Below are 14510 nucleotides of genomic sequence, written 5' to 3' on the forward strand. Positions count from 1 at the left end.
TATGGCTAATTTTTCATTTTCTAGAATGTCTTTTTTCACTTTTCATTGTACAGTCTCTCAAATTATTTTTGAATGGTTGGACATCATAGACAGCATCTAACAAACAGCACTTTCTATTCAGTAAATCTGACCGATTTTGTGTTCAGCGTAAAACAGGCCTAATGCTTAACTTTAAAGGAACACGCCGACTTTTTGGGACTTTAGCTTATTCACCGTATCCCCCAGAGTTAGATAAGTCCACACATACCCTTCTCATCTCCGTGCGTGCTGTAACTCTGTCTGACGCACCCACCGCTAGCCTAGCTTAGCACAAAGACTGGAGGTAAATGGCTCCAGCTAGCATACCGCTCCCAATAAGTGACAAAATAACGCCAACATTTTCCTATTTAGATGTCGTGATTTGTATAGTCACAGCGTGTACAAATAACAAGGTCACATAAGACACAGCCATCTTCTAACCGTATACATACTGGGAACTATATTCTCAGAAGGCGAAGCACTGCTACTTGGGCGGAGTGATTTGTTGGAAAATGTTGGCGTTATTTTGTCACTTATTGGGAGCGGTATGCTAGCTGGAGCCATTTACCTCCAGTCTTTGTGCTAAGCTAGGCTAGCGGTGGGTGCGTCAGACAGAGTTACGGCACGCACGGAGATGAGAAGGGTATGTGTGGACTTATCTAACTCTGGGGGATACGGTGAATAAGCTAAAGTCCCAAAAAGTCGGCGTGTTCCTTTAATACGCTGCACATTCAATTTGACATTCTGGCTATTTCCAGTCTTGCATTAGGACGTCTTCGTAAATGGCTGAAATGATTTTGTGATTGTATCTCGTCATTGTCAGGACATGATGTTCTTCATGTTTCAGAGCACTTCTCCTCTGCATGCTCATTAGATTATAGTGAACGTGTAGATTAAATTACATTTGAGGAGAGTTGCTGCAGAATATTCCACGTCTCATTTGATCCATTTTTCTCGCTGGTGTTGCGTTAGAAGCGTTAATGATACCTGCCGGTGCCGGAGACGTTGACGTACTGCTCAGGATGCGGGAAATGCTTAGTCCAGCATGTTGAAGAAGCCTCCCTAGACCCGTGTCCTAAATGAGCTTCAGCGCTGGTATATTCGGCTCCTGCTGAGTGTGACGGTGACCATGAGGAGTGAGAAAGAATAGTGCTTTTCTGGACCAGATCTCAGTCAGTACATTTCTGCTGATAATACACTTATACATTTATGATGCTGCAAAATATTTCTATTTCAAGGAATTGTAACCAAAATATAATGCAGCACCATGCAACATTGACATCAATAAGAAATGTTTTATATTAGAATGATTTCTGAAGGATCATGTGACACTGAGGACTGGAGTAATGATGCTGAAAATCACAGGAATAAATTACATTTTTAAAATATATATATTCAAAAAGAAATAGGTTATTTTAAATTGTAATAATATTTCACAATATTACTGTTTTTACTGTATTTTTAATCCAATAAAGACTGTCAAAGTCATTAAAAATCTTACTTACGCCAAACTTTTGATCGGTAGTGTATGCAAATAAAATAATTTGATCTTGTAATTTGATTTACACCTTAAAAAGTACCAATATATCAGTCCAGCCAAATGAAAACCTGGAAATATCAAGGAATTTTAAAATAGTGATTCAAATTCATAAAGTTATGTAAAGTTTAAAATGAATACATTCTTGAAAATATATAATTAATATAATATAATTAATAAAAAATAAAAAAGAATTTTTTTTTCATTTTTTCATTTTTTTCTACTTGTGCGCAGTTCTAGATGTTTTTATTGTCTAGAAACTGGTATTTGTGTGTACAATCTTGAAAATTATTTTTAAAAATCCTTATCCCGTTATCTTAATTAAATTTGAAAAAGGCATGTAAAGTCAGGGTTCATTAGTTAACATTAGATATTGTATTAATTAACTTACATGAACTAACAATGAACAATACATTTGTTACATTATTTATTCATCTTTGTTGATGTTAGTTGATAAAAGATAAAACTACTCATTGTTAGTTCATGTTAGCTCAGGTCCATTAAATAATATATAACTTTTGACATTAATAATGTATTAGTAAATGTTGAAATTAAGTATTTTGCTTCATTTTGCAATTAAGTTTCTCAATCTGCCCGAGGGAGAATTATGGGTCGTTCATCCCAGTGTTATTTTAGTGTAACTAATATACTATTACATTTTTTGTAAATATTTTGAATTAAAATTATTATTATTTTTTTTAATAATGTTTTTATTTTAACTTTGAAGTTTTAGTAATTTTGTTGAGTGTTCTTGTTTATATATAGGGGAGCGCGGGGCACAACCTAACGCGGGGCTAGTTGTAACACGCTTGTTTTAAATACTTCTGCACATGCTTGGATGAGAAACTTTGTGTATTTACTAGTTGCCATATCAACACTATATAGAAAAAAAAAATCCGCCAAAATTATTTATTTTTTGGAAGATATCCATAGACATTTATTAAACCATAGCAAAAGTAAATTTCTTACTTAAGTTAATTTTTCATCTCTATTTTTTGTGTTTATTTAAAATAAGACAAATCTGATATTATTTTAATCTCCAAGATGTTATTTAACAGTTGAGATAGTTATTTAATGCTTCGCTAACTAGCAGAAGACACTAGCAGGGTTTAAATCCCAGTTGTGCAGGTGGGGGCATGTTGTCACACTGCGTTACAATGTGCCCCTATTAGAAATATGCTATTATATTCTATACTTTTATTAATTTTATTGAGAAAATGTGAGAAAAAGGTGAATAAAGACTGAGAGTCAATGTTCAGAAATGACTAATTATTTATTTGTTTTGAACTATGTTGTATAGCTGTGTTTTCATGTGTTCGTAGTCAAAACTCAAAAATGAGTTTATATTTAATTATTAAAAATTGCCATTATTTTATATGAAAAAGTTTTTTAATTGTATTTTATTTAGAAAATATTTTAGTTTGTTTTGTCAGATAACATTTTAAGCTGTCATATGTTATGTTACAATGTGCCCCTCACATGTTACAATGTACCCCACCTATGGGGCATGTTGTCACATTTCACTTCCATTCTTTCGGGGTATATCAAGAAAAAAGTATATACTGTATTGATAAAACAAAAACACATAATTGTACTAGACATGTGGGAAATGAATGTGGGAAAAAATAAATACTTTGAACCATAAGTAGATTTACACAAACTGAGAAAGTCAAAAAGCGTTACTTTGTGCCCCGCTCTCCCCTATACTGTATATATATATATATATATATAGTTTTTAATTTGTTTAGTTTTAGTCATTTTAGTACTTAAACTAAATGAAAATGAGAAATGTTGCTTTTATTTCAGTTAGTGTTTATTTTATTTTAAGAATTTTTTTTTTTGGTGGTAGTTTTAATTAACGATAATATTCCTGCTTCACACAGAATGTGTGTTTGTATTCCGTTTGCAGTGTTTTTGAATTGTTGGTCATACACATGCAGACAGACATCTTATCCCACTCCCACCCAAAGTGTCCACATTTTGTCCCATTCCCACCCGCTAAAGCCTGTAGGAAGAGGTCTATGCATTACTTCAGTCCTGGTCTGTTTAGATTCTCTCTCGTTCTGGTGTCTAAAGGCAATTTTTTTCCCATTTCCACACACACAAAGCTTTAGATCTCAAGTGACAGACTTCTGTGTGCTGCTATTATTAAAAAATATATTTTTCGGGAGTCATTTCTATATTCTCTATCAGCATCTCCCCTCTTCAAAACTCGGTCCCGTCGGATCCCGCCGTCGTGACTCTCGTCTCGATCAGCATCCAGGACAGATAATATCTGTTGTATGATACATTCCATTATGTCAGCCACAAGCTTTCATACGGACACCCAAACATTTTAATAATCCTTCAGTCATTTTTTTGTGGTTGTATCCTTTCATCACTAAAGGGGCTTTGGGAGTGGACTGAATGAGAAGGACACAGGGATGGATTGGACTAAAAAAGAAAAAAGTCCGTGTGGACAAATTGACTGTGCCTGTCATGCCCTGCTAAGTCCCTGCGTGTCCACGTGTGGGACGCCCTGCAGAAAAACAGCAGCTGAGCAGGGCTAAGCCTGTGGAGAGCCTGTGACCTCTGACCTCTGACCTCTGGGTCTGATTCACCACATTTATCCATGATCACACCCTGCAGCTCTCTCTCTCTCTCTCCTCTCTCTCTCTCTCTCTCTCCCTCTCTCTCTCTGTCTCTCTCTTTCCCCCTCTCTCTCTCTGACTCTCTCTCTGTCTCTCTCTCTCTCGCTTTCCCCCTCTCTCTCTCTTTGTCTCTCTCTCTGTCTCTCTCTCTCTCTCTCTCTCTCTCTCTCTCTCTCCTCTCTCTCTCTCTCTCTCTCTCTCCTCTCTCTCTCTCTCTCTCTCTTTCCCCCTCTCTCTCTCTGTCTCTCTCTCTCTCTCTCTCTCTCTCTCTCTCTCTCTCTCTCTCTCTGAGGTTGTGGAGAGGGTATTTGAGTAATGCAGCGTCGGTCTCGGAGAGCAGATGAAAGCTGTCATCAGTCCTTCAGGTTCTGCTTCCGAATCTCACCTTCTCCAGCTGTATAGTGCAAATGAGTGTGTCATGCTTCGGTCCGTCCGCTTTGAAGGAGCTCACAAGAAGAGCACTTTCAGGGGTCTAATTATTTTCTGGTGGGTTTTGTCCTGCAACTATCATTTCTACTGATTATAAAGCTAACATTTTGCAATAATGCTTTGCGAATGTTATGAAGGAAAAGACAGTACAATTTAAAACTATTGACTATCCTTTATATATATTTATTACATGGCTTGGTTGAATTCCAATGTAGAATGCGGTGTGTTATTTCTTGATAACAGACCGGCTGCTAAGTATAACACACTGTTGCCATGCAAAGCAGAGCGTTGCTATGGACGCAGGATTCTAACCGTAGAGACGGAACGGACTATTTTCTTTAGCGGAAGCAATACAATCGTTTTTAAATCAATAAACTCCTTTTTAAATCAATATTTTGTGTCAAATTATTGATTTATTTGGTAGGTAGCCATGTAATAAGCAGGATAATGTAGAGCGAGGTGGTTGTTATAGCGAATACACTGTCGTGTCGGGGTCCTGATCAGCCTGCCGGGGTTGTATTCGCTATAACAACCGCCTCGCTCTACATTATCCCTTACATAACTATTTTATTAAATATATGAAAAATATTTACTTTTTTTTATTCCAGAACCCAGTTCTTCTGCTTTATAGAGAAAGTTGTATTAATGAATGCACTGACAATTAAATTTAATCTTATTCCCCCAAAAACTGATGCCTGATATATGGTAATAAAGTAAATATTAAATAAAATATTAAATAAAAAAATTATATCAAAATTTAATATTTAGCTTTTTACTCCCAGTAAACAATTCAAATAAAAAAATTTTCTGCAAATGAAAATAGTCCCAAAAGAAGACTGAAAGCCTGACATTCAAAAACTAACCTCACGTAAAAAATAAAAAATAAAATAAAAAAAAGAGTATTTCGAAAAACTAAAAGGGAATATTTTCAGTGAATAACAGCTTAAATTTGACTTCAGAAAACTTGAAATATAGTCAAATGCACTTTGTGTGCTTTTTCTCCACTATAAACAATGGAAAACTATGGTTATATTATGGAAAAGTTCTGCATGAAAATTCTCTCAAAATGTATACTTTCTGTCTTCCATGGAAAAAATACAGCATATAAGTATGGAACAACATGAATTGCAATCTGTAACAAAATGGGCTCGCAATTAAAGTAAACCAGTAGTCACTTAAAAGTTCAGGGCACTCACAAGGCATTAATGAATAAGGGTAAAAATTGTATCAACACTTGAAAGATAGGCATAAGCAGGTTAACCAACAAAGTATATTGATAACTCAATAGTCAAATCAGAAAAATGAACACTTATCCGAGAGTCCTTGATCAAATAGTCCATGCTTGAGAAGTATTGTCCTTATGTGTGAATCCTTAGAGACCAACAAATTAATCAAAATGTCCAGGGAAAAGTGAATTGCCACTCTTCCTTTGAAATGAAACCATTTTTATGATAAGTACAGTACCTTGTAATGGTGATTTAGTTCTCTGTTTCATCCGCTTGATTTGGCAGTGTATAATCTTCAGCTTTCAGAATGAGCAACCGTAGCATGTGTCTTCATGAACAAGTGAGATGTGGTCCAGACAGCAGACGAGTGCTGGTCACAGGACCACATCAGCCAGATCAGAGTTGTGCTTTTGGGAATGAAACACGTCTCCATCTTCCTCTTGTAGGATCAGACTTCCAGTGCAACACTCACATCATCCCAGTGAAGAACCAGGAAGGAGTTGTGATGATGTTCATCCTGAACTTCGATTATGTTCTAGACGAGGAGAGCATGGACTCTATGGAGAGACTGGACATCAGCCCGCCTGCCAAATCTGAGATCAGTGAGTGCAAGCACTTTTCATTATTAGAATCATGTTTTCTTTGCCAGATTGGTTTCTAACATAGATTTTCAATATTAGCAGATCCTTCCACAAATATTTTCCCCATCTTTATCCTCCAGAAGCATTTTTAAAAATCATTCAATCAAGAGTTAAACCATGATCCAAACTAACCAGCTCTGAAATTAATCACATTTTTAACTTTTATCTGAAGCGTGTGTTTGTGTGTGTGTGTGTGTGTATACTTGTACAACTATCTTTGTGAGGACCAGTGTGAGTTTTAGACCATTGGAGTGAGGACAGAGAGAGTAAAGTGAGGACATTTTGGCCGGTCCTCACTCTCTGAGAGCCTTTAAAGGCCTGTTTGAGGGTCAAGACTTGGTTTTAGGGATAAGGTTATTATGAGGTTAAGGGTCGGTTTAGGGTCAGGGGTCGGGTTAGGCACTTAGTTGTGATGGGTAAGGTTAGGGTAAGCGGCTAGAGATTGCATTGTGTCAATGAATGTCCTCATAAAGATAGATGTACAAGAATATGTGTGTGTGTGTGTGTGTGCGTGTTTGGGAATAATAAATAAGAATATAAATAAGAGTCTTATAATTAAGAAGTCTCATAAATAAATGCCGCACCAATGCTGCATTTATTTGATAAAAAATACAGTAAAAACAGTAATATTGTGAAATATTATTACAATTTAAAATAACTGTTTTCTATTGTAATAAATAGTCCAAATGTAATTTATTCCTGTGATCAAAGCTGAATTTTCAGCATCATTACTCCAGTCTTCAGTGTCACATGATCCTTCAGAAATCATTCTAATATGATGATTTGAAGATCAAGACTTATATAAAGATAAATATAAAGACTGATTAATTATCAATGTTGAAAACAGTTGTGCTGCATAATATGTTTGTGGAAACATGTTTTTTTTCAGGATTCTTTGGTGAACAGAAAGTTGATTAATATTCCTATTTTAACTTCCTGCTGTTGTGCTCTATAGAGAAAGGTTTTGTTTGCTAATGCATTGACAAAAAATCTGAAACTTGTCCTATTCCACTTTTTATGTGTGTAAATAACCTTCCGAAATGTCTCTAACAATCTTTGATTGACGGAATTAAAATCATGCAGGAATCACTTTGCGACTTCCCAGTGACTCCTTGACGACCGCACCTCCGCTGTGCTAAACCAGCCGTTGTAATCAGTCGTGTTCAGACCAGCGACTGAAGTGGAAGTGCTTTGACCGGCCGGCGTGTGGAGCGGTTGAGCGCAGTGGGTGTTTCTCAACAGAGCATGTTAATTAGACAGGAGGCTCTTGCTGAGACTCTCAGAAGCAGGTGGGATGTTGGCTTCGTCTCCGCTCGGATCACATGAGGGACGCTTTCGTAACTGGCTTCATATCAAGGATTTAACACGCTCACCAGCATGAGTGGCTTTAGTTCCCGGCCTGCAGAACAATACAAGATGGTCTTCTTTTTGTCATCTCAGGTAGACAGGATTCTGTCGGGAACCTTGGGTGATCTGAATTAGGGCTGCACAATATATATATCGAAATATTGCAAATGTATATATCGCGATATGCATATCGCAACGGCTTGCAATAACTGGGGTCATGAACAAAAGACAGAGAGAAAATCACTCACTGCTCTTGGCTGAATAACTTTTGTAGCTTTAAGGCAAAACACGGCAGGCAAAAACATTGGTTTTTTTTTACTGGTCAATTTTGAGATTTTTGGATATCTGTCTTCAATACCATGTCTTCTTTCAGACTGTGGTGAAAAAAAGTCTGAAATACACATTTAGGTCTTTATTTTATTACACTTTGTCTGTTTGACAAAAGTTGTCGTTGTAAATCATCCCGCCGATCCGCGATCTCTGTCTGCTCTCTGTCATCACAGGCACGGCTGGAAAGCTCTCTTCACTGTACAATGCTGTCGGATCCAAATATGGTCATTTCCTTTTTATCAGCAACCAATCGCGAAAGTAAAAGGGCTGAATGAGAATGAATCTCATTGGCTGATGATAAATCTTTAAAGCCCGTTTTCTCAAAATGACCTTTCTCTCACACTCCAAGTCCGAAATCTCCACTTCAGTAGCACCGATATACACCAAACTTTCCAGTCTTGTACCTAGTTATATTATGAAGACATTTACAGAGGGATTTGTAAATATATTATTCCTAGCCTGATTTATATAACATTTTATTCCAAAAAACATGGCGAAAATCATTTTTTTAAGGCTATTGACAGTATATTCTGATTTACAGGATAACAAAAGTAGATATCCATAAATCCCTCTGTAATTTTTTTCCCCATTTAATATGTGAACACAATGAAAAAAGAATTTTTAATCTGGCTTCATCCAATACTCAGATTTCGTTTTTTTAAATATATACAAATTAGCGCATATTTAATTAGATATAGCCTAATTTGCATATTTAAACATTAAATTACAGAAAACTTGTAATACATTTTTTTCTCATCTTAATGTAGGTAATCAACTGGGAAAGTTTCATGGTGATATCTGCTAGTTAAAAAATTTACCCTATTCACCTGTAGTGTCTCGCCTTAATAAGAATCAGTATATATTTAATTCACACAGTGAAAACTAAGTGTTTTGTTTTTACATTTGATTATTCAGTTTCTGTTGTTAAATAACCCTAATGTAGGATAACCTGAACCCCTGAACCCTGTGGTTTACACTGATGTTAAAATAACACTTCTTATGCTACAGTAAAACACTGATGTTCACTTTCAGAAGTTGTAGGGATGTTTTCTTGTCACAAAAAGAATGTGAAACACATGTACACATGTAGGTTATATAATTTTAAATCTATTTTAAGGATAATTTAAGTTTATTTCACACACTTTAAGCATTATTGTATCGCATATCGAATATCGCATTATTTAATGAGTTATCGCACTTTTCTTCAATATCTGATTAGGAGCTGGTCCATCTGAAATAGACACAGAAAATAGACTGAAGACTTTCTGATCATAATTACAATCCATCAAAAAAGTCTAGAACATTTCACAGGCAGAAAAAAGCATAAGCATTCTGTTCATGTATATCTAGTTGGCTGTCTACTGAGAGCCGGGTTTGTCAAAAACTACATCTGGATCGGATTCAGAACGATGATTAAAACACAGATGTAGTCCATCAACACCTGTAAAGCTTCACAGTCCTGTAGCTCGTCCTGAGTCGACATTTCATTCGGTAACATTAGGCAGTTTTGATTGATATGCTGTTTAATGTTTGATGATCGCTTTATTTATGTGCTTACATACAGTACATATGATATCGCTTGTTTCTGCTGCTTGTTCACCTGTGTTTTGATCAGGAGATTCTCTACTCTTTCAGAAGATGTATAATAGCGCCCCCTACCGTATAACAGTGAAAACACGGAAATCCGGCAATGTCCGTCAATGGCGGGGAAGTGTTGTCTCATAAATTATGGAAATTTCTGTCAATGGCGGGAAAAGAGTTCAAATTATTCTTTTTTTTTTTTTTATTGTGTTTTTAAAGATTATCTTTTAAAAACCGTGTCTACAACACACTAAACTGGACGTGACAAAGCGACCATTGCAAATCTATTTGTTCTTCGAGCGCATTGAGGATGTCAGATATAGAATGGCAAAGGTTTACAGTCAGGGATTTGTTTTGTCGCATCCTCCAGTGTAGACAGCTGATTATAATGGGTTTTGTGTGAACAGATGGACGGTGAACAGTGATCTGGCTGATATGAACCAGATCATATACAGAAAGAGGACGAATAAAGATCTCCATGTTCTCCTGAACTTCCTCTGCCAGCGCAGGGTGGGCGATGGTGTCCGTGGGGGTCGTGTGGTCGTTTAAAGATCTGCACAGCTTCAGCATCTCTAGAAATACTCACTTAGCAAACGCGCTGCTCTAGGTGAAGGTTATTTATAGTGGAGAATGTTGCCAAGTGTTGGGAGAGTGTGTGTGTGTGTGTTTTTCTGCCTCTGGGTGTCACGAAGAGTCAACAAGGACTCACTGCTGAGCCTTGGTTGGACTGTAGGTGTTATAATAAGGCCCAAACCTAATGAAGCACTAAAGTGTGTGACTGAGTCGGGGCTTACACACACAACAGATATGTGCATGTGTCTGAATGAGTATCAAGAAACTTGAATGATGTGAAAGCATGTCATATGACAGTGTTCTGAATACTGCATGTGTAAATGTGGCCATGCAACATATGTTTGCAAATTTAAATTTTACCATGGGTGTTTTTGCAGCATTACCTAATTTGCATAGTCAATTATTGAATTGGACTCTAATATAATACAGGCATAATAATGCAAAAGTGTTGTTGTTGTAAATGTTTATAATATCTTAATATTTTCATGCCCTACAGCAGCATTTAGCAGATTAGTGCGGTGATAATATAGTTTACATTTTGCAACAAATTAAGCAAAGCAGTTGAGATTACCGTATCAATGTACAGTATTTATGTGGATAAAGTGGGACATAATTATATATCCATCTTATATAAAGAGCTGGGCGATAAAAATCAGACATGAGAATTGCTATATTGAGTAATCAAACAGATATTATCTGGTCTAAATCACATAGCAAATGCAACCAAGATGCATTGCAAATCAGATTGCCCAAATGCACTCAAAGTGGCAAATCAAGACACATTATGCGCATTGAAAGCCAAGTGCGATAAAACGGCCAATTGGGGGGAAGATGATCCATTCTCCATTACAACATGTACAGTGCCTGGCAACATAAATTAATAATTCACTCACAACTGCAAGTTTTCATGTCATCATTTACTCACCCTCAAAACTAAATTAATTGGCAAAAAAGGGCAAACTTCAGCTATAGGTTTTATTTTACTATGCATAAAAGATGCATAGAAAAAGAAAAAGCTCACTGAAAAAAAAATGCATAAATTGACTACAACATAATCAGTTATTAATATTTTATTGGTTCTCTCTTGTTTTGCATGTTCATCATTTCTTTGCATGACAGCCTGGCCAAAAATGATATCCGCACCATTTGGCATGTTTCACTTACGTTTACATGCAACAAAATAATCCGATAGTAATGGGATTGACGGCTCAATCGGACTGAAAAGCCTTCATGTAAACACCTTAATCGAGCCGACTGAGCTTGATCCCAATGAAATTCTGATCGGATTGAAAGGGGTGGTTTATTCCTTTTCCAAATCCGATCGAGAGAACATGTAAACACTTGATCGGATTGAAACATAGACAGTAGGCTATATAAACGGATTGAAACCTAAACTGAAAGGACTGCGCATGTGCAATGACGTTGAAATAGCGTAATGACGTATGACACGCGGAGCGAGCTATTCTTACTGTTGAATAAAGTGAGTGTCCCGTCTTTCTAAAATTCTCCTTTCATTCCGCGTCTGTGAAGTGGAGCAGGACAATGTCCCACCAGTCCTTGTTTCGGATTCTCATCCACAGACGACTGGTTTTTGGCATTTTTACGATGTGTTAAATATAAGCAGCGGCACAACGGTTCATATGCACATTGTCTCCAAATTATGACCAGAAAAATGGATAAATATTAAGTCTGCTGTTAAAAACAGTGTGTAGGAGAATGGTTATTATATGCAAGCAGTAGAAACTCAGTATATTCGTGCAGTGTGCACATGTCAAAAAAATCTATTCCGATTTGAACTTGTGACATATAAACGCGCACATCAACCCGATCACGTTTAGCGTTCATGTAAACACTACATTCGGATTCATCGATCGTAATAAATTCAGTCCGATTGAAACAAAAGTTGTGCATGTAAACGAGCCACTGCGTTATCAGAAATTAAATTTGACTCCAAGCACAAATGCAACAAACTCTAACAAATTTTGCATAATATTTGAGCAAAGGAGATGTCAATTTCCCAATATGAATGAATGAATGAGGCATTTATATAGCGCTTTATATGTAGGCTATATATATATCGATAGCCTGGAACTGTATACATACAAATACTGAAATTTCTCCTCCCAGATTCTACAAATATGAGTACAATTCCTGAGACACATTCACATTCAGACTGAAGTTACTTTTGGGCAAACAAGAAACTAATTATGCATATACTTCTCAGAGGAACAAACGTAATCTCTAGGTTCCAGTGTATTCTGAAATAGAAGCTCTAACAGTCTGAACGAGAATGTCACATGCTTAGACTGCAGAACTCTATCACTCCTCCACTATGATTAGAAAACTGCAAACTCAATGTCATTTACATGCTGATGTACATTAGAATCATGCTAACCAAACTGCACATGACCTTCAAATCAAGTAATCTACATATGCGCTGTGACTGTTAGCGCGCACACACATAACACACACGTACATACATTAACTTGCTGTCATGAATAATTTGCTAGGAGACAGTCTTTTGTAATGTTCTGTTTATCTGGGCTATAATGGAATAAACAACCGGTGCCTGCAAATTCATGCCTGCATTTGCCATTTAATTTTCCATTCAAACCAATTTATGCATATAGATTAAGTCTTAGTAGAAGAAACATATTTAATAACACACACACACACACACACATACATATATATATATATATACACTACCGGTCAAATGTTTTAGATCAGTATCTATCTAGATATCAATGCTTTTAAAATAAGTCTCTTCTGCTCACCAAGGCTGCATTTATTTGATAAAAACAAAACAAAAAAACATTAATATTGTGAAATACTATGACAATGTAAAATGACTGTTTTCTATTTTAATATATTTTAAAGTGTAATTTATTCCTCTGATGAAAGCTGAATTTTCAGCATCATTACTCCAGTCTTCAGTGTCACATGATCCTTCAGAAATCATTCTAACACGCTGATTTTATCCTCAAAAAACATTCATTATTATTTTCAATGTTGAAAACAGTGTATCATTTTTTTTTAGAATTATTTGATAAATAGAAAGTTCAAAAGAACAGCATTTATTTAAAATAGAATATTTTTTAACATTATAAATGTCTTTACTGTAACTTTTGATCAGTTTAACTCACCCTTGATGAATAAAAGTATTGATTTCTTTTATTTATTTCCCCCAAAAAATAAAATACAAATTCTTACTGACCCCGAACTTTTGAACGGTAGTGTTTAATGTTACAAAAGCTTTCTATTTCAGATAAATGCTGTTCTTTTGAACTTTCTATTCATAAAAGAATCCTGAAATAAAAATTTAAAAAAACTGTTTTCAACACTGATAATAATCAGAAATGTTTGGTGTGCATCAAATCATCATATTAGAATGATTTCTGAAGGATCATGTGACACTGAAGACTGGAGTAATGATGCTGAAAATTCAGCTTTGATCACAGGAATAAATTACACTTTACTGTATATTACATAGAAAATAACTGTTTTAAATTGTAATAATATTTCACAATATTATTATTATTTTTTGTATTTTTAATCAAATAAATGCAGCCTTGATGAGCAGAAGAGACTATTAAAAAAACATTAAAAATCTTACCGATCTAAAACTTTTGACCGGTAGTATATATATATGAAGAGTTCAGATGCAAAAGCCTCTAAGTGCCATCTGAAATTTTCTTCTAGAATGATCATTTTTATCAAGCTTGTATATTTAATTTCAATAATTTCACTTAAATGGCAATGCAAATTACCTATTAATTGTCTTTTAAGTGAAATTACTGAACTTAAATATACAAGCTTTATAAAAATTATCATTCTAGAAGAAAATTTCAGATGGCACTTAGAGGCTTTTGCATCTGAACTCTTCATATATATATATATATATATACATACTGATATCGTCATAGAAAGTGATGAGCACAACACAACCAGATCTAGATCACAACCAAAACTAGTCGTAGTTTTCAACTACCCATGGCCATATACAGTGTGCTTTTTTTAAAGTGTTTCTTTTAAAATGTAATTATAGCACAAATGTCATGAAAAATTCATGTTCAATGCTCTTCGTTTTACGATCTTGCCTAGGGACTCACAAACCCGCGGGCCGGCCTTGAGGCCGAGTAAATAATGACAGAATTTTCAGCTTTGGGTAAACAAGTCTTATAACTATATTTGTCTG

General features: G+C 35.6%; 1 protein-coding gene across 1 annotated transcript in view; it reads left to right on the plus strand.

The window, feature by feature from the left end:
- The window catches only part of LOC311088622 (potassium voltage-gated channel subfamily H member 7), a 108093-nt gene that overhangs the window by 34022 nt on the left and 59561 nt on the right, over nucleotides 1–14510 (plus strand). The window contains exon 3 of the mRNA XM_084122864.1: nucleotides 6287–6442. Within this exon, the coding sequence (XP_083978990.1) occupies nucleotides 6287–6442 (156 nt within the window). The remainder of the gene's footprint in view (nucleotides 1–6286; nucleotides 6443–14510) is intronic.

Source organism: Abramis brama (assembly GCF_963993115.1).
Source record: "Abramis brama genome assembly, chromosome: 8".
NCBI classification, from domain to species: domain Eukaryota; kingdom Metazoa; phylum Chordata; class Actinopteri; order Cypriniformes; family Leuciscidae; genus Abramis; species Abramis brama.